General features: G+C 42.1%; 1 protein-coding gene across 18 annotated transcripts in view; it reads right to left on the reverse strand.

The window, feature by feature from the left end:
* LOC110489723 (plectin) overlaps positions 1-20,918 on the reverse strand; it is a 190,364-nt gene that overhangs the window by 70,220 nt on the left and 99,226 nt on the right. For 4 of the 18 annotated variants that reach the window (XM_090199653.1, XM_021562550.3, XM_090199652.1 and 1 more), the window contains exon 1: positions 6,829-13,468. The exons of the other annotated variants lie outside the window; for them this stretch is intronic. In XM_090199653.1, coding sequence (XP_090055779.1) covers positions 6,829-9,508 — 2,680 coding nt within the window. In that variant the 5' untranslated portion in view covers positions 9,509-13,468. Of the gene's footprint in view, positions 1-6,828; positions 13,469-20,918 lie in introns of those variants that run through there. 18 annotated transcript variants of the gene reach the window in all.

Below are 20,918 nucleotides of genomic sequence, written 5' to 3' on the forward strand. Positions count from 1 at the left end.
ATTTTGTTGTGTTACAGCCTGAATTCAAAATTGATTTCTCAACCATCTACACACAATTCCCCATAATGACAAAGTGAAAAGATGTTTTTATATATTTTTTAAAATATATTGAAAATGAAATACAGAAATATCAAATTTACATATTCACACCCCTGAGTCAATACATGTTAGACTCACCCAGTCTTTCTGGGTAAGTCTCTAAGAGCTTTGCACACCTGGATTGTTTAATATTTGCCCATTATTATTAAAGCAATTCTTCAAGCTCTGTCAAGTTGGTTGTTGATCATTGCTAGACAGCCATTTTCAACTCTTGCCATAGATTTTCAAGACGATTTAAGTCAAAACTGTAACTACGCCACTGAGGAACATTCAATGTTGTCTTGGTCAGCAACTCCAGTCTATATTTGGCCATGTGTTTTAGGTTATTGTCCTGCTGAAAGGTGAATTTGTCTCCCAGTGTCTGTTGGAAAGCAGACTGAACCAAGTTTTCCTCTAGGATGTTGCCTGTGCTTAGCTCTATTCCATTTATTTTTATCCTCTAAACTCTGTATCGCTTGCTGATGACAAACATAACCATAACATGATGCAGTCACCACCCATGCGTGAAAATATGAAGAGAGGTATTCAGTCATGTGTTGTGTTGGATTTGCCCCAAACATAACGCTTTGTATTCGGGACAAAAAGTTCATTTCTTTGCATTTTTTTTGTTGCAGTTTTACTTTAGTGCCTTATTGCAAACAATATGCATGTTTTGGAATATATTTTAATATTGTAAATGCTTTCTTCTGTAATTTAGGTGAGTATTGTGGATTAACTGCAATGTTGTTGATCCATTCTCAGTTCTCCGATCACAGCCATTAAACTCTCCTAACTGTTTTAAAGTCATCATTGTCATCATGGTAAAATCCCTGAGCGGTTTCCTTCCTCTCCGACAACTGAGATAAGAAGGACACCTGTATCTTTATAGTGACTGGGTGTCACGCCCTGACCTTAGTTATCTTTGTTTTATTTATTATTTTGGTTAGGTCAGGGTGTGACGAGGGTGGTATGTGTGTTTATGTCTTGTCTAGGTTTTTTTTGTACATCTATGGGGTTTTGGTTTGTCTAGGTAAATGTTGGTCTATGGTGGCCTGAATTGGTTCCCAATCAGAGGCAGCTGTTTATCGTTGTCTCTGATTGGGGATCCTATTTAGGTTGCCATTTTCCATTTTGGTTTTGTGGGTTATTGTCTATGTGTAGTTGCATGGCAACACTTGGTTTAGCATAGCGGCATGTTCGTTTTGTTAGTTTGTGTAAGTGTTCTTCGTTAATTAAAGAAGAATGTATTCTTATCACGTTGCGCCTTGGTCTCATCATTACGGTGAACGTGACACTGGGTGTATTGATACACCATCCAAAGTGTTATAACTTCACCATGCTCAAAGGGATATTCAATGTCTGCATTTTTTTTTATTACCCATCTACCAATAGGTGCCCTTCTTTGCGAAACATTAGAAAACCTCTCTGGTCTTTGTGGATTCATCTGTGTATTGACCTTAGATATAAGTATATGTGTGGGGTACGAAGACAAGCTCGTCCTTCAAAAATACAGACTTGTTAAGCACATTTTTACTCACAAACGTATTTAGGCATTCCATAACAAAGGGACTGAATACTCATTAACTCAAGACATTCCAGCATTTCATTTTTGATTAAATTGTAAAAATGTCTAAAAACATAATTCTACTTTGATATTATGTGTAGGCCAGTGACACACAATTATTTTAAATGCAGGCTGTAACACAACAAAATGTGGGAAAAGTCAAGGGGTGTGAATACTTTCTGAAGGCACTGTAGCTGTGTTGATGACCAAGGACCAAAATCCAATATGTACCATGGGAAATACCTAACATCAGCTCATCTTGGACTAGTACTCATTATAGGAACATATGCTATTGATTTGTGTGTTTGTTCCATAGTTTAGACTACAGTGAGTTAACTGTTATATGGAGGCAGTAGATCTCCCAGACACTCTGACGTGAGCCAGCCAGGCTGCACTCAGTACATTGTATTACAAACTATAATTAACGCTGATTTTTCCAGCCGCCTTTTTCCTCCATGTGAGCCAGCTCTGCTCCAACTGGCAACCACTCTGCCTGCCTACGCTGGGAGACAATACCCTGCAGGCTCCTGTGAGAGGACTTTGTACAGTGGGGAGAACAAGTATTTGATACACTGCCGATTTTGCAGGTTTTCCTACTTACAAAGCATGTAGAGGTCTGTCATTTTTATCATAGGTACACTTCAACTGTGAGAGACGGAATCTAAAACAAAAATCCAGAAAATCACATTGTATGATTTTTAAGTAATTCATTTGCATTTTATTGCATGAAATAAGTATTTGATACATCAGAAAAGCAGAACTTAATATTTGGTACAGATACAGTACAGATCTCTGTAATTGTTAGCATGACATAAGTGATCACCTACTAACCAGTAAGAATTCTCTCACAGACCTGTTAGTTTTTCTTTAAGAAGCCCTCCTGTTCTCCACTCATTACCTGTATTAACTGCACCTGTTTGAACTCGTTACCTGTATAAAAGACACCTGTCCACACACTCAATCAAACAGACTCCAACCTCTCCACAATGGCCAAGACCAGAGAGCTGTGTAAGGACATCAGGGATAAAATTGTAGACCTGCACAAGGCTGGGATGGGCTACAGGACAATGGGCAAGCAGCTTGGTGAGAAGGCAACAACTGTTGGCGCAAATATTAGAAAATGGAAGAAGTTCAAGATGACGGTCAATCACCCTCGGTCTGGGGCTCCATGCAAGATCTCACCTCGTGGGGCATCAATGATCATGAGGAAGGTGAGAGATCAGCCCAGAACTACACGACAGGACCTGGTCAATGACCTGAAGAGAGCTGGGACCACAGTCTCAAAGAAAACCATTAGTAACACACAACGCCGTCATGGATTAAAATCCTGTAGCGCACGCAAGGTCCCCCTGCTCAAGCCAGCGCATGTCCAGGCCCGTCTGAAGTTTGCCAATGACCATCTGGATGATCCAGAGGAGGAATGGGAAAAGGTCATGTGGTCTGATGAGACAAAAATAGAGCCTTTTGGTCTAAAATCCACTCGCCGTGTTTGGAGGAAGAAGAAGGATGAGTACAACCCCAAGAACACCATCCCAACCGTGAAGCATGGAGGTGGAAACATCATTCTTTGGGGATGCTTTTCTGCAAAGGGGACAGAACGACTGCACCGTATTGAGGGAAGGATGGATGGGGCCATGTATCGCGAGATCTTGGCCAACAACCTCCTTCCCTCAGTAAGAGCATTGAAGATGGGTCGTGGCTGGGTCTTCCAGCATGACAACGACCCGAAACACATAGCCAGGGCAACTAAGGAGTGGCTCCGTAAGAAGCATCTCAAGGTCCTGGAGTGGCCTAGCCACGAAACATGAAGGATCTGGAGAAGGTCTGTATGGAGGAGTGGGCCAAAATCCCTGCTCCAGTGTGTGCAAACCTGGTCAAGAACTACAGGAAACATATGATCTCTGTAATTGCAAACAATTACAGAGATCTGTACTGTATCTGTACCAAATATTAAGTTCTGCTTTTCTGATGTATCAAATACTTATTTCATGCAATAAAATGCAAATGAATTACTTAAAAATCATACAATGTGATTTTCTGGATTTTGTTTTAGATTCCGTCTCTCACAGTTTAAGTGTACCTATGATACAAATTACAGACCTCTACATGCTTTGTAAGTAGGAAACCAAGCAAAATCGGCAGTGACTCAAATACTTGTTCTCCCCACTGTATATGTTACACACCATTTATACACTTCAGCGAAACATTATACTAGTATCTACATTGTTTAAATGTTTGATAAACATTCCTACAATTGGATCAGACCCGTGTGACATCAAGCATGTGACGCAATTCGCAATTCTATGCAAGCAGACGAAGTACGATCTCTCATTTCATCTCGTTATTTTGGAAATATGGAACAACGCGTTTCCCTCATCAGGCGGCCTGTAAACACACAGGTGCCATCCCAACCCAGGAGACATGCCAGGTGGTGTCAGCGGAAAGACAGAAGAGCAGCTGAGCCACCCAACTTTGTTTTGAGCACAACAGCAAAGCCCAGATTTACAGCCTTAAACTGTACTCAACATGCTCATCGCTGCGATGTCACAACACAGGCTACTGATAGCGTGACGGCTAACAGTGCTCGGCCCCCATGTTTTTTTTCACTAGCGAAAGGTCAGGCTCACACACTCACATACACCACACCCCAATCGTGAGCCGTTAGTACGAAAAGGGACAGAGGAGAATCCTCAGTTGCTGGTAGTTTCATACATTTCACAAATGTGTGGGAATGTCGTGCACCGAGTAGGGAGAAGCCTAGGAAAACAACACGACATGTCTGAAACATGAGTTAGGTTAATGGCCTGTGCCCCACTAATCATAAACAATGTAGCTTTTGTTTGAACATGCAGTCGTATTCATTCATCACACATGATTGCAAATGTCACGGACACAGCGTAAGTGTTTTCCTGGGATTTCCCATATCAAGAGTCATTGTTGGCTTGGCCTGATGTGTAAAGAGCTTTAAAGCGACACATGCCCAACCTAAAGTTCCCTGTTTTGATTTCTACCGAAGCCATGTTGACAGAAGTATGAGAAAGGGCTGATTGAGTTCTGAGAGTCTCAGACAGTGCTACGGTAGCAGTATAAAAGTAGGCGTGGTGCAGAACAATCTGAGGGTATTACTGAATCTTACAGCTATATAATTCGATTTCATACCATCAACACTATCGATACTAATACGCTCTAGGATCATCAGACATGAAGAGACACCCGCATACCAATGTGGTGTCTGCTAAACATCTCCATTTGATATATTCCTTCAAATAGATACTGTGCCTAATGTATCTTACGGTATGGTTGACAAACTCCATGATTGGTCACATGACATGCATTCCAAAATGAATAAAAATAGCCCAGAGAAAGGCAGCACTACACTTTCACATTGGTATTTCTGGGGTAACTCACGTATACACATGGCTATTATGGATCATCCACTGTAGGTGGCAGCAGTGAGTTAGCAAACATTGGTATTATCAGTGGCTAGGATGGCACTCTGAAGCATGATGGGCTTTCATGCCTGATCAGTTACACAGCCTTTTTTATCCCTTGATATTCACATAAAGAGCAAGGAACCTTATTTTCTTTACATTTTGCACTGATGCCAAAACAAAAGGAATGTAAATGCCCTAACATACAGTATAACAATATGCCCCTGGATATTTTGAAGAAGATTTTGCTTCCAGACGTGTTATTTGATCCAGATCTCAAATGCTCTAAATGCTGTTGACCGGGTGATCTGTAAACACACACTAACCTCAAATATCCGAAAGTGGAGTCATTCTCCTGATGACTAACACAGCTTGACCACTGCCTGTCATATGAGCAATGCTGCTAATTTACTCCAGACCTGCAGAAGCAGTGTCACGTGTGGAACCCGAGAAAACACACCCTGAATAGTACAGCTTTGGTATGAGCAAACTATTCCAATTTCCTGTCTGTTCTCTCTCTCACACAACAGTACAGACAACGCCCATGTGTGCTGCAGTCTCTTGCCACCCTGTGCTAGGGTTAGATGCTCCAGTATACACTCATTAACACCCACATAACACATCTCAAAAACCAGTGTCAACCAACATGCATCTTGCTTTAATAGCAGCAGAGAAACAAAGACGTGTACGTTCAGTTTAGTCAACGCCAACAACATGGGATAGCATTGCCAGCATTTTTATGCACATTCCAGCACTTTTCATGAGCCAATCTGGGGTGGGTGGTGGTGGGGGGGGGGGGGGAGCTGTCAGCAGGCGTGATAACATTTTGTTCAGAAAGCCCACCTAAAGCCTGTTGTTAGATAACACATACAAACTCATACTATTATCTGACCCGAGAGGGGAAACCAGGAACTGGAGACCAGCGTTAAAAAATAAATAATCACAGTGCCAAGAACACAGCCTTCCTGACTAAAAAAACACAGAGAGAGAGAGAGCGCGAACGTGTCCAAAAGCACCACACCCCCTTCTCTCATTCATTCTCTTCTTCCCTTTATCACTCAGGTCATCTCCACGGAGAAAAGACAGGAGGGGAGTAAGCTAGGCGTATCACATAGCCACACCACAGGAATTACTGCAGGTCTGAATCATTTCTGGCAGGGAGACAGCGAGTGTGCATTGCTCAAGTCTAAAATCAAAGTCATGTGGCACTGAGGTCTGTACAATAAAATACGGGCTTCAACATGCTTCGTATGCTACAATATGCTGTTGTGCATGGAAATCTATTACATTTGTCACTTTGTAGTGTGAGTTATCTCCCCTGCCAGTGAAACTATAGTAGCATGCTCTCTCACAGATGCCTAAATCACAGATTCATTGTAATTGGTTTGTACTCATTCATCATCTCACTGAAACTATCCCTAATGAGCAACCGACTCTATAATAGAATAGATCAAGCACTGAAACTAACGTTTGGGACTAAAATACAGATTTTTGTTGACCAACGTAATACCATAAGTTCATCTTCAAATGATACACTGTGAAGAGAAGTATAATAACCTAAAACACTGTTTATACCATATGCAAATAGAACATAATAGCACATGGTAAAAGACATGGTAGTGCCATCACCACAACGCCCACCTAAGACTTCCCACAGTACATGCAAGGGAGGAAACCTTGGCAACTGCAGTGACATCACACATCAAACACACAGGACAGGAAGTAACTAGGGGGAAACAAGAAATTCTCTCAAACCTTCTATGAAGTTGGGGAAGGTCTTCTCCTCGGGTACGTCCAGAGAGTGGTCCCAGTCATCGTCGGAGATGGTGCTCTGGGCGGACTCGACCACCGCTCCTCCGGCCAGGAGAGCCCGTTCAACGGCCAGTGCGTGCAGGACATCAAAGTCCAGTTCTTGCCCTGTTATCTCAGGTACAACAGCAGGAGGAACCTCTCCTCCAGCCACTGCCTGCGGGCTAGTGATGTGCTGCACCTCAATCACCTCCTCCACCACTACTATCTTCTTCCTCATGTTGGCCTCGTCTACAGGCTGGTCACAGGTGTCCTCCAGGTGAGGCTGTGCTGGCAGAGGGGTGGTGGCTGCAGTGGTAGCAGGGGTCTGTAGTGGTTCCTTGTTCTTCTCCTGCTCCGAGGCCTTGGGAGGAACAGATAGACTTTTCTTCTCCTCCTCTGTGCTCTGTGCTGCTGTTAGAGCGTGTTTTGCAACAACTCTGGGAAGCTCCCCCTGCTCAGTGTGTAGGCTGGCCCGTGCCTCGGCTCCGGCTGACGCTGTCTCTCCGGGTGCTTCCCTTGCAGAGGAGGTTTTTGGTTTCGAGTCCTCCCGTTTTTTTTCAGCAGAGAGCTGGGCAGGCTCCGCCTCTCCTTTGTCTAAAGCAGGGGCCCCAGCCTGCACAGCTGCTGCCATGCTGGTTTCCTCAGACCACATTCCTTCCTGAGGCATCTTTGGAGAGCAGTCCATTACTTTTGCCCCAGGGGTGTTTGGGAAGTCAACCTTAACGGCGGCCCTGGTCATCAACACCTTCTCTGTTGTTGATGATGTTTTAGCTGCAGGTGGAGATAATGATTTTGTGGTCTCATGGTCTGGGGAAGAAACCTGCTTTTTCTTTTTAGCTTTTTTTGCCTTTGACGAATCAACCACAGCTGTTTCTATAGGGGCTTTAGCCTCCGGCACTATGGCAGGTTGTGGTGGTTGCAGTGGCAGTGTGAAGGTCTCCACAGGATTGAGGGCTTCCTGTTTCATCTCCATCTCTATGGTCTTCTGCACTTTTACCATTTCCACTTTAGTGACACTCATCTCTGACCCGTGGGTGAATTTTCCAGATGAGCCTGAGGCCACTTTATTGGTCGTCTCAGCCTTCTCCTGCACTTGAGGGGCTGCAACGGGATGGGATGCAGCTTGTGATACTATAGACTTAGTGTTGCTCTGTTCCACTGCTGGTTTGGGGATCTGATGATCAGCCTCATTTGATTTTTGAACCTCAGCCTTAGTTTCTCTTCTAACCTCAGCCTTCGTTTCTTTAGTGGATTCTGGTCCCTTGGGCTTTATTGATGATGCAAAAGCTGGTGGGGGTTTGGGAGGCTCCTGTGTCTCTTCCTCGGTGGTCTTCAGTCCTTTTTCTGGGGACACCTTTGTGACAGGTGATTCAGCCTTCGTTGTTTCTCTGGGAGATTTTTTCTTCTTCTTTGATTTGGAGCAATCTTCAATCATCCCTTTTTTAGTTTCAATAACCTTTTCAGTGACAACACTGTCTTTGCCACTGACCACTGATAAGGGATCAGTGATTTCAACTTTAAATGATTTGGTGGGTTCGGTTGAGAGTTTGGGGGTCTCTTGGGGGACAGTCATTTCTGATGCTTTCTTTGGTTCTGGAGTCACCTTCACTTCTGTTTTTTTCTCCTCCTTAATCTCTTTAGTAGGGGGCAGGGGTGCTGGGATGGCTGGCTTACTGGGTACAGGTTCAGCAGAGACGTTGGGGGCCTCTTCAACTGCTGCAGCTTTCTTGGGCTTCTCTATACCTGCTTTATTGAAAGAGGATTCAGCTGAGACCTTCACTAATGCAGCCCCAGCTCCTGCAGCACTAGCTACTGCAGTAACAGCTAATGGGAAGGCTGTTTTGGAGGAGACTGACTTGATGCTGACCTGTGATTCATGTGTTGAAGTATAATTTTTCTGAACCGGAACCACCTGGGACCTTTCTGCACGAACCTTAGTGATGATCGTCTCCTGGGAGGACACCCCTGCTTTACTGCTACTAGCCTCAGTGGTCTGAGAGAAGGTAACCGTGGAGGCCCTCTTCCCCTGGCTTTCCTCCATCATTGAAGCCTCAGTGCGGAAGCCCCGCCCCTTCCACAGGGGAGGCTGGGCCTGGGACTCCCATGATGCTCTTGGTCTGACCGGCTCGGTGGCCATCGGGCGACCTCTGAACCTTGGCGTCCTGTCAGAGGGGCCTTCCTCCTCGGCTGCGTCCAGCCTCCTGTGTCGGTAGACCTGGCGCTCAGCCATCGCCTCCTGACTCTCTTCCCTGCCAGGTTTGGGGACATAAGATGTGGGGCCGTCCACTGACTGGACCCCACGCGCAGCCCTTTGGGCAATGGCCAGGGTTGCTGTTGGATGGCGAACCCTTTGCAGGGAAGAGGGAATGATCTCAGCAGGCAGACGGAGGTAGTCGCGCAGGTAAACAATGCCCTCGTTGGTCAGGTACCAATAGAAGTGCCTCCAGGCGAAAGTCTCCCTCAAGTAGCCCCTGGACTTGAGGGAGGCCATGGCGCGGATCACCTGCAGGTTTCCCACGCTGGGGATCTCTGGGTGCTTGGTTTGGGGCCGCTTGTCTTTCTTGGCCACCATGACACCATCGCGAAACAGGAGCTCGTAGATGGCCCTCAAGTCCACCAAGGGCATCACCATTCCGGCCACCATTGTTGCTCTGTGTGTGTGCGTGTGTGTGTGTTTGTCTCTTCAAAGTATGACTAACAGCAAAGCTGGAGCCACTCCGCCAAGGGAGAATGTATTACAGGATGACCTCACTTCTCAGTCTCTGAAAGGGTCCAGTGGGCTAAAACCGTCTGCACGTGCTTTTCAATCCAATCATTAAAAGTATGAATAAATCCTCTTATTTTCTCTTATTTCTTCTTCTTCACTCTTTTCTTGTTGCCTTTGAGCGCGTGGGGAAACAGAGAACGTTTTTCTGAGAAGATGTCGTGAAGAATCCAGAAACTAAGTCAAAAGAGTACTGTTCCCCCCTTTAGTCAGACTTGCTTGGAAGTGAACAGACTCCGGTCTGATGCATGCAACGGCAGTGACAGAAGGAGAGAGAGAGAGAGTGTGTGTGTGTGTGTGTGTGTGTGTGAGAGAGGGAAAGAACGAGAGAGAGGCACACTACTCCACGGCTCCTCCTACCTTCTCTCTACAGTTGAGGAAAAGTTGGCATGGAAGAAAAAACAACTTCTGAGTAAACAAACTTAAACAATGACAGAAGGCCGAAAATGACTGATGAGGGGGTAAATAAATGCGTGCAATCGAGATTAGATTAGGATAAGCGAGTGAAAGAAAAGACAAATGAATGGAAGCTACTAACACACCTCTGTAGTACTTGGGCATATGCAGGGCTGTTACTAAAAGAAGACGCCCACCCACATACGTGTGCTCGCACAGTCACTCACTGATGTAGTGGGTTGGAACAGGAAAGATTAGCTAGCGACAGTAAAGGGAGACACCCTTTAGGCATGCCATCCTACATTGCAGAGACACACTAGACATTTACTTACGGGAAGCTTGTCACTCTCAACTACCCTGGTTTACACATTTCAGATCCAGTATCACTGACTGCTTGACTTTTGCCCTACACACAGAGGATCTGACTGAGAACTGCATGTCTCCAGACCCCACACCTAAGAAAGCAGAAATACTTTCTTCTTGAATGTAGTATGACATATATAGATAGTGTGGGAGATAAAAGAGAGATAGGCTATAGCCACAGCTACGGTAACATGGACATAAGCTTTGGTGTGACCGACTAAAACTAGACTCCTGTAACTTGATAGTTAGACAAGTCACGGTTGAAAACACAAATAGCCCTATGGACTGAAATGAGTTTACAAGCCAAAGAGGTAGAGCCAGATCCCACTCATATAACTAATAAAACAATTGATTTAATTCAACTCCATTCACGTCAGTGTTTTGTTAGTAGATTACACAGTCAGCACCAGGTGGAGAGGAAATAAAAGAGTCCCACCAACTCCTCCCAATGTAACCCATTAAAGTGATGCAACAGGCTGCAAGAACCACTTATTCCCAATGTCCAAACGGCTCATACGGAGGGTTCCTGCCCTGATATAGCCAGTGAACTCGTATTGCCTGACTCGACTATATAAAGAGCCTGTGCATTATCGCTACCCTTTAACAGCACCCAGTAACATGATATCAGATGACCTTCCCCCGAGATCACTTCTCTCTCTCTCTCTTCAGTGCATCTGTCTCGCTCACCTATCGATGTGTCAGAGAGAGAGTCTCTAGTGTATTCACGTGTGTGTAAGAGAGAGAAACTGGAAACCGTGCCCTTAGAGAAGGAGAGATCGAGGCAGAACATTTCATTAGTCTAAATTCTATTCTGTTCACACATTTATCAGGTACACAAAAAACTTGGGACAGGAACTGACTGAGTAGTGCCTGTATGTGAGTAACGCCTGCGGCAACAATGAAAAAAAGCCATGAGGAAACTCATAGGCTACTATTTCCAACCACAGTGGGTTGCAGTCAGATCCAGATCCATACACTGAATTATTTATATTTTTGTTCCATTGCCAGTGTTCCAGTTCGGAGTAAGTTAAATAGAGCTCACCAGCTTGTAGTCCTAAAACCCGGAAATGAGTTACCTCTGGTTCGTTCAGCCATCGTTCAGCCATTGGGAAAATGAATGGGAAAAGAATAGGGTTTTGGGATAAACGCCCAAAATAAGGTCTGAGGTTAACACAGGCTTAGGAAATACGTTATATTCTAAGAGATAATATCAGTCAGTTAACGTGACCTTTATGAATTATCATTTTTACGATTACATAAATGCTTCAAAATTCACAAGTGACGTTGGCTGATGAAGATGATCTCATAGAACAAAACATATACCACAAATCTTATTTTTGGTGTAAAAAACACCATTCATTTCCCCATAGGCTTTGTCCAAGGAACCATGGTGGAGTTAGTGCCTACAAAAAGACACCATTACTATTTCTCTCTATATCGTCTTTCAGGGCTGCAGTGGGCCATAAATATGTTGTTCAGGGCAGCTTGACTCTACTGTCACTTCAAAGACAGCTGTCTGCAACAGTTAGCATTGCGCTCTCTGTCAAACTGTACAACCATTAGGTGCAAGTCGGCCTCCCATCACCAATCAAGTCATCCTAAATAATCACCTGATGCAATTCCACTCTTTGGGTCTGTATTTTAGGAATACAGACAACTCGTTAAACCTAACTGCATGCAATTAGATCCAAGGCGTTCATTTAAAAAAGTGCATTCTGCCACAATAATAGCCTACTTCATGAACACTGAAGACTTGTTTTTATGCATTATATAGGGACAAATGTAAATGTTTCTAAAAAAGGAACTATTAAAAGCATCTGCATGAGCAGGGTAGCGATTGAAAGAAAAGACTGGAAATTGTCAGAGCAAAAGTGAGGACACAACTGTTCACCTGACACAAGACTGTATCCGAACATTACAATGTAGATTTGTTTGTGCATTTGACACTTACCGTACTTTTCACAGCATTTGTCAATCAATAACAAAATCTGAAAATACTCTGGAATATATTCAACATAATAAGAATACTCACTGTAATTTTGGAGTAGGGGCAAGATAAGAAATAAATGAGTACAGGGGTTTGAGTGAGATGTCTAACTGGTGTCTCCAAGTGGCCACACATGTCCGAACTGGGTCATTTCAATATACTTTTATGACTCAAGAAAATAGTTTAACTGTAAGGGGCTTTTTTTTCTTTTTCTCCAAGCTTTGCCACTGAGGAACTGAAGAAAGCACACTTGTTGTTTTGTTTGGAACACAGCCTTGTGTCCCCGCCATCACACGATTACTGTCGTTGTTTACATCATCCAAAAACGTTCAAGTATACATCGCAATCTGGGTCAGGTGGATACCCTTTGAGAGCTTATTCTATTGCCAACATGGATATCTAAATGATAAAACACCATAACCTTTTTAACCTAACATGTCTTTACAGACACTCAAGCCCTTTCACAAGAAGTGGCGGTGGCCACAGTTAATAGCATAAAAGCACAATGAATGCTGAAAAAGGAAATGGAATGGTTGACCATTGACATGCTACAGTCTGCCTAACCACAGAAAGGAAGGTGGTGCAGGTGTGCATTTGTACCCCTATTAAAAAGTTGCAATATGCAGAAATCCCTTTGCCATTTCCTGGTTGCTAAAATGCGAATAGTTCACCTAATTTCAGTTTATGTACCTCATTGTACCATCTGAACCGCTGTGAAATATATTTTCAATTACTACAAATGTTGTATTTTCAGCTGTTTGAAGCTGGTGTACAAAACCGAAAGTAAAAGAAGCACAAACTAAACTTAAGCAAAGGAAGCATAGAAATAGGGCACATAGAACAGATCTATCGCTTCTTAGACTTGCTTTCAATGATAACGACAGATCTATAAGTCACTATTTAATTTTTCCTTTAAAAAACTAAATGTATCCAATTAATCATCCATTTCAAAAGGAATAACTGCCTTCCTGCACTGCATCGTGATCTATCAGGTTATAATGAACAGAGATTACACTATTACTTTCTTAAGAAAATGTGCTCCTGGTTCAAAACTAGAAACTGGCAATAGCCCCAATTTCACTGTGCCATGCCATGTCCCCTAGTTGTGCCCCTCTACCCATGCCAGCACTCCTCATTATGGATAATTTGCATCCACATGCCCTGCACCCTCCTCTTAGAACTGCCCATCAGTGGGATTTCATCTACTGTTTGTGCACACAGTGCTAACTGAACCACCCAATGTCTCACATTGACCTATGAACTGGCTAAATGCCCAGACCCATTTATAACCCCTTCCTCAAAAACATGACACTATAACACAGCTGACCATCAATTCAGTCTTTCAACATGTCATAATGGTTGCAATTGCTTTATGATTGCTGATACTGTATGTTTGCATTATCAGACAAATGAATGGTCAGAAATAGATGTCTAACGGAGGGGGAAGAGTTTCCACTGTACTGAATAAGCTGTTCATTATCTCTGGACTGCTGAATTTGGCAATGGGACAACGTCGGGCCCAGGCAGTGGAAGTAGACATTGATAATAGATTGAGAGATGAACGAGATAATCAGAAACTAAAGAGAGGTGTGATTGTAGGAAAGTCCACTCCAGCCAGATCCTGTTCCTGGTAAGTCTGCTTGGATGTGTCAGAGAACCCTCTCTGCCCAGAATAGACATGTCAGCACCCACACCAGCCACGCTGACTGGACTCCATGCACACTGTAAACGGTCTGTGCTCTGGGGCTCAATGGCCCATCCGAGACACGTGCCTACTGCCTGCCCACTCTGATATCAGACCCCAAGCGATTACAGCCACTCCCAGGGGGAATCAAAGGTCATCAGGATATTTCTTAGAGACCAGTTGTGTATATCTGTTGCATTGAGAGTACGTCCAGGAATCAAATGGAGCTGAAATTAATGTGGCTGGTAAATGTATTTACAGCTGCTAATAAATGACTAAGACTCCTACCCTCTGTCTCTGGGAGGTAGAATGTCAAAGTTGGCTGGAGTTGACCTGATCTCAACTTGAGAGAAATAAAGAGAGCGAGTCAACAGGATTTATTTTTTTTAATATCCGAAACATACAATATACTTGCAGTGAAGCTGCTCAACAACTACACCACACCAGTCATCCCACAGACTCCCATTCAGAGCGACACACGGAAGCATCCAGGGTCAATGCCCTGCTCAAGGACACGTTGGCAGATCTCCCACCAGGCCAAAAAAGTGAACCTGAACCCTCCAAGATCCCCCCCCCCAATAGATGTCCCTCAACCATTCAAGACCTCTACCACAGTCCCCGCCCCCCAAGAAGATAAAAAAATAAAATAAAATACAATTAATTCCATTCCCCCCCCAAGAACCCCCCCCCCCCCCCCCAATGCACCAACAACCAAGAAAATGAACTAAAGAGAAAAAAGAACAAGACAGAAGAAAACAGCAAACAACAATGCAAAACTAGGGACATCAAGGACAACTAAAACCATAACACCAAGGCCAACTGTATATGTTTGTGTGCATGTCTGCCACTATTACATGTATGTGTGTGTTCTTGTATACGTTTATTTGAATGAGAGTGCGTGTATATGCATGTGTACAAACACCTGCACGGGCATTCAGCCTCAGGCAAACCGGCATTAGCTGTAAAAACACTGCCCCTCAGTGTCATTCAAACTGACTTTTTATTATGTTTTATTTTGACTTTATTTTTGAATTTTATCTTTGACCATCATTCTATCTCCCACACAGCAACTCCACTCCCACTTGTCTCCAATTCTACATCCCAACCTTCAGCTTCCCTCAGCGCATCCGTTTGGATTTCTACACAACACATATCTTTCATCTATGCTGTGATGTTTAACATACAATTTCAATCTATATAATCTAATAGAATCCACAGATTGCGAGTTGAAGAGAAATACTTTTACTAAGAGTATTAGTATATTAGTAATTGACTGACCCGGTCTCTCCAGATTTCCTAACAGTACTGTTTCTAGGGTCAATTTTAGAACAATGCTATGCATTTTCAGCCATTCCAGAAACAGGCTACCTGAGGGCATAACCAAAATAAATGGTCTATTGATTCTGTATCCTCACAACAAAATCTGCAGAGCTTTGAGGATTTTATGCCCCAAATATTCAACATTTTGTTGGTGGCAAGAACTCTATATAATAATTTTAGCTGAAAAATATGAATTCTTGAATCTTGCTTTGTTTTATATATAATCTCATACACCCTGTACCATGGAATTGGTACTGAAATCTCTTCCCAACTATTTTTCAAACTGGATGGCATAGTTGTCAACATCCTGGTCCTCAAATGAAACTGGTATACTTTCCTATTTATTGCTATTTTTATTCGTCTGCCAGTTTTGATCCTTTATATTGGTCAGACAGACCAGTTCCCTACCTCCTCCCGCTGCCACCTGCCTACTCCATTTTTGAGGTAATGCTGTAATCAATTGGTTGTACTCTTGGATTGAGCAGACCTTCCTGTAAAATTCTGATAACCCATGAAGGACATAACTACCATTCCAATGTACAATATAATTTAAGAACAAAATGCAATTTCAATCATCTTTCCCATAAATACAGGTATTTTATCAATCAGCACATTTGAGTTCAGCCTTAACTTTTCAGGCGGATGAAATTGAAATCGTAGCCAGCTGTGCAATGCTTGTTTGAAAAAGAGAGTTACTTTGAAAAAAGTAGAATTTTCAATTAATCAAAAATGAGACATGGCAATCTGCACAAAAGCATAAAGGCAATTTTTAAACAATGGATGAGCTTTTCTTCTTGAGAACCATTTTGGGTTCAAGTGAAGCTTTTAGAGAGAGGTTTAGCACTTTTATATTTAATAATCTCAACCACCCAATTCATATTCATTATATAGATAGTCACGCTTTATTTGGTCTGGTTTAGCATCCCAGATAAAGCAAATTATTTTTTGTTCATTTGATTTGAAAAACGAATCATCAGAAGTAGGCAGCACCATAATGAGTAAACTGAGATATGACTAAGGAGTTAATCAGGGCATTTTTTTTTTACATAAATAGACAGGTATTTACCTCTACATGATTGCAGGATCTTGTCTATTTATACAAGTTTTCTATTGAAATTCATTGTGGAGAGCTTATTTATATATTTTGTGATATGAATACCAAGTATGCCTACTTCACCATCAGACCATTTTATCGGTAAACTGCAGGATAATGTAAAAGTTTTATTTTTTAAAAGATCCAATATGTAATATTGTACACTTATCATAATTCGGTTTTAGTCCAGAGAGTACAGAAAAGTTATCTAGATCTTCAATGAGACATTACAGGGATCTAGCTTGCGGACTTAATATAAAACTTGAGTCATCAGCATACATGGACACCTTTGTTTTTAAGCCTTGGATTTCTAATCCTCTAATGTTGTTATTGGATCTGATTTTAATAGCTAGCATTTCGATGGCCATAACGAATAGATATGGTGACAGCGGACACCCTTGTTTAACTCTTCTTGACAATTCAAAACTCTCTGAGATGTAGCCATTATTCACTATTTTACACCTGGGGTTGCTATATACATTATTTTTACCCATTTTATAAGAGAATTCCCAAAATTGAAAAAATCCAGGCCATATATAAAATCCAGTCTTAATTTATCCTATTCCTTTTCAAAATCCGCTATAAATACCAGGCCTGCCTTCTTAGATGTGTTGTGATGTTCTATTATTTCTAGTAGATGTCGTATATTATCTCCAATGTATTGTCCATGTAAAAAAACCTGTCTGATCAGGATGAACAATACCTGGTAAAACTCTTTTAATTCTGAGTGCTATGCATTTTGCTAGTATTTTTGCATCACAACATTGAAGTGTAAGAGGCCTCCAGTTTTTTAGATAGACTGGATCTTTATATTTGCCATCTGGGTCTTGTTTTAATAATAGTGAAATCAGACCTTCCTGCTGAGTACCTGACAGACTACCATTTCTATAGGAGTAGTTAAAACAATCTAACAATGGAGCTTTTAGTATATCAAAAAATACTTGATATACATCGACCGGTAAGCCATCAAGCCCTAGGGTTTTTCCAGAATGTAAGGATTTAATAGCCTCAAAAATGTATTCCTCTGTAATTTGGCCTTCGCACTGATTTTTCTGTACATTTGTTAATTTTCATTTTTTATATTATTTGGAAATAATTCCTTACCGTAATCTTCATTCAGTGGGAGAGGATGAGACGGAAAAGAGAACATCTGCCTAAAATATTTAGCTTCCCCTTTTAAAATATAATTCGGAGAATCACAGATGACTCCGTCTTCAGTAATGAGTTTCTGCAAATTATTTTCGTTAGTGATCCTGTATTGGAGATTCTGGAAGAATTTGGTGCATTTCTTTCCATATTCATTCCAGTTCGCTTTATTTTTGTAAGAGATTACATTAGATCATTCTTGAATAAGTTCCTCAAGTTCTTTTTGTTTTTTTCTCTAACTTATTTTGTATCTCTGTAGTATTGTTGTGATTGCTATCTACCTGTACTATCTACCTGTGAAGGCCAATTAGATGATGATCCGATCGCATTCTGTCTCCTATTAAAACATGTTTAACCTTTGATGCAAGAGAGAAAGAGACAAGAAAGTTGTAACGCGATTCGTCCTCCTCAGACGAGGAGTATGAAGGATCGGACCAATATGCAGCGTGGTACGTGTCCATGTTGATAATTTATTAAAATTGAACACCAAAAACAAAATAACAAGTAGAACGAACGAAAACGAAACAGTTCTGTCTGGTAAAGACACAGAGACAGAAACAATCACCCACAACTAAAATGGGGAAAACAGGCTACCTAAGTATGATTCTCAATCAGAGACAACGAACGACACCTGTCTTTGATTGAGAACCATACCAGGCCAAACACATAAACACAACATAGAAAAAAGAACATAGACTACCCACCCCAACTCACGCCCTGACCAAACTAACACAACGACATAATAAAGGAACTAAGGTCAGAACGTGACAAAAGTAGTCAAGACGACTAGTCAAGATGCCTTGATTAAGTCTCCTCCATGTACAGTTGAAGTTAGAAGTCGGAAGTTTAGGTTGGAGTCATTAAACCACTCCACAAATTTCTTGTTAACAAACTATAGTTTTGGCAAGTCGGTTAGGACATCTACTTTGTGCATGACACAAGTCATTTTTACAACAATTGTTTACAGACAGACAGTTTCACTTATAATTCACTGTTTCACAATTCCAGTGGGTCAGAAGTTTACATTCGCTAAATTGACTGTGCCTTTAAACAGCTTGGAACATTCCAGAAAATTATGTCATGGCTTTAGAAGCTTCTGATAGGCTAACTGATGTCATTTGAGTCAATTGGAGGTGTACCTGTGGATGTATTTCAATGCCTACCTTCAAACTCAGTGCCTCTTTGCTTGACATCATGGGAAAATCAAAAGAAATCAGCCAAGACCTCAGGAAAAAAAATGTAGACCTCCACAAGTCTGGCTCATCTTTGGAGCAATTTCCAAATGCTTGAAGGTAACACGTTCTTCTGTAGAAACAATAGTACGCAAGTATAAACACCATGGGACCATGCAGCCGTCATACCGCTCAGGAAGGAGACGCGTTCTGTCTCCTAGAGATGAACGTACTTTGGTGCGAAAAGTGCAAATCAATCCCAGAAGAGCAGCAAAGGACCTTTTGAAGATGCTGGAGGAAACAAGTACAAAAGTATATGTATCCACAGTTAAACAAGTCTTGTATCGACATAACCTAAAAGGCCGCTCAGCAAGGAAGAAGCCACTGTTCCAAAACCACCATAAAAAAAGTGAGACCTCAGTTTGCAACTGCACTTGGAGAAATGTCCTCTGGTCTGATGAAACAAAAATAGAACTGTTTGGCCATAATGACCATCGTTATGTTTGGAGGAAAAAGGGGGAGACTTACAAGCCGAAGAACACCATCCCAATTGGGGTAACAGGGTTTTGGGAGCCTCAGCAACTTGACAGATGCTACTTAGTTTTAGAAAGCACCTTTTAACCCCTTCTCTGTACGGTAATGGTTAAAAGTGTCATCCAGGTGACTGACAGCTTTAAAAAAATAACAAAGTTCAACAGGTTTTAAAACCATAATTCTTTATCTCTTGAGTGATCACTTGTTATAACATGGTTTATGACCAGAGCTGCATCATGCGATGTTAAGGGCCAGAGAGCTCATTCACTGAGGTAATCTTGATCTACAGTGTGTCTTGTTCATGGCAGCTTCACGGGCCATTCCAATTAGCAACTTGGCCAGTCTTGAGTGGCACCTTTGAAACGCAAGAGGGCCAGAACAGCATTGATTAACCCCTGGCACGAAGCGGCCGAATAAATTGGGATGATCTTGTGAAATCCAAAATGGAGGGCTTCAGGGGCACTGGTGTGACTTGGCCTGAAGTTCTAAACCAGAGGAAGAGAGAAAAGAGGTGTGGTGGGTGAGTTGGCATCACAAGGACAGCCTCTGTCGGTAAACCATCAAAGACCACCACACGGAAAGACTGGAAAACCACAGAGGACTGTCGCAGACAAAGGAGCAGTGTTTTGTTCACGAGCTGGCTAAAAGAGAGAGGGAGAAGGAGAGGAAAAGAGGTGCCATCGGCATTCCACACATTGTGAGTAAAATAAACAAGTTGACTGTTCTCGGATAATTGAAATTAAACGTCTACTTTGACTGCGAGGGGAGAAAGTTATGGCATGTTGACACAGAGGATGTTGAGGCCATGAGAGGTGAACAGAAAGAGAGAAACACACATGTTGTGCAGTGATCAATGTCAGACTCCAAGAGCTGTTCTGTAAACTCAGCCAAGCTAGAACTGTCTCCAGACGCTGCCTAATAAATGAAATAGTTTTGGAATCAAGTAAGGCAAGTCGGAATAAAAACTACGCTTTTACATAAGATGTGGGTTTGCCAAGCACTTTTCTCTTGGACAGTCATTGGCAGAGTTCGCCTATATAAAAATTATGCTGATGTCACATCTGAAGAATAGCCTATTGTGTGTTATATAAGAGGAAGTTTCAAGTTTCAAGTGTTATTTGTAACATGCAAAAGTAGAGTGAAATGCTTATCTTGCAAGCCCTTCCAAACAGTGCAGTATTCAATATCGAACTAGTATAACAATAAAATAAAAATTAAAAGGAGAATGTAAGCTATATCCAGGGTCAGTACCAGTACCAAATGTACAATGTGCAGGGATACTGGAGTAGTTGAGGTAGATATGTACAGTTGAAGTCGGAAGTTTACAAACACCTTAGCCAACTACATTTAAACTCAGTTTTTCACAATTCCTGACATTTAATCCTAGTAAAAATTCCTTGTATTAGGTCAGTTAAGATGACCACTTTATTTTAAGAACGTGAAATGTCAGAATAATAGCAGAGAATGATTTATTTCAGCTTTTAATTTCTTTCATCACATTCCCAGTGGGTCAGAAGTTTACATACACTCAATTAGTATTTGGTAGCATTGCCTTTAAATTGTTTAACTTGTTTAACGATTCAGGTAGCCTTCCA

This window comes from Oncorhynchus mykiss, chromosome 2, assembly GCF_057628025.1.
Source record: "Oncorhynchus mykiss isolate SJ-2025 chromosome 2, ASM5762802v1, whole genome shotgun sequence".
Lineage (NCBI taxonomy): Eukaryota > Metazoa > Chordata > Actinopteri > Salmoniformes > Salmonidae > Oncorhynchus > Oncorhynchus mykiss.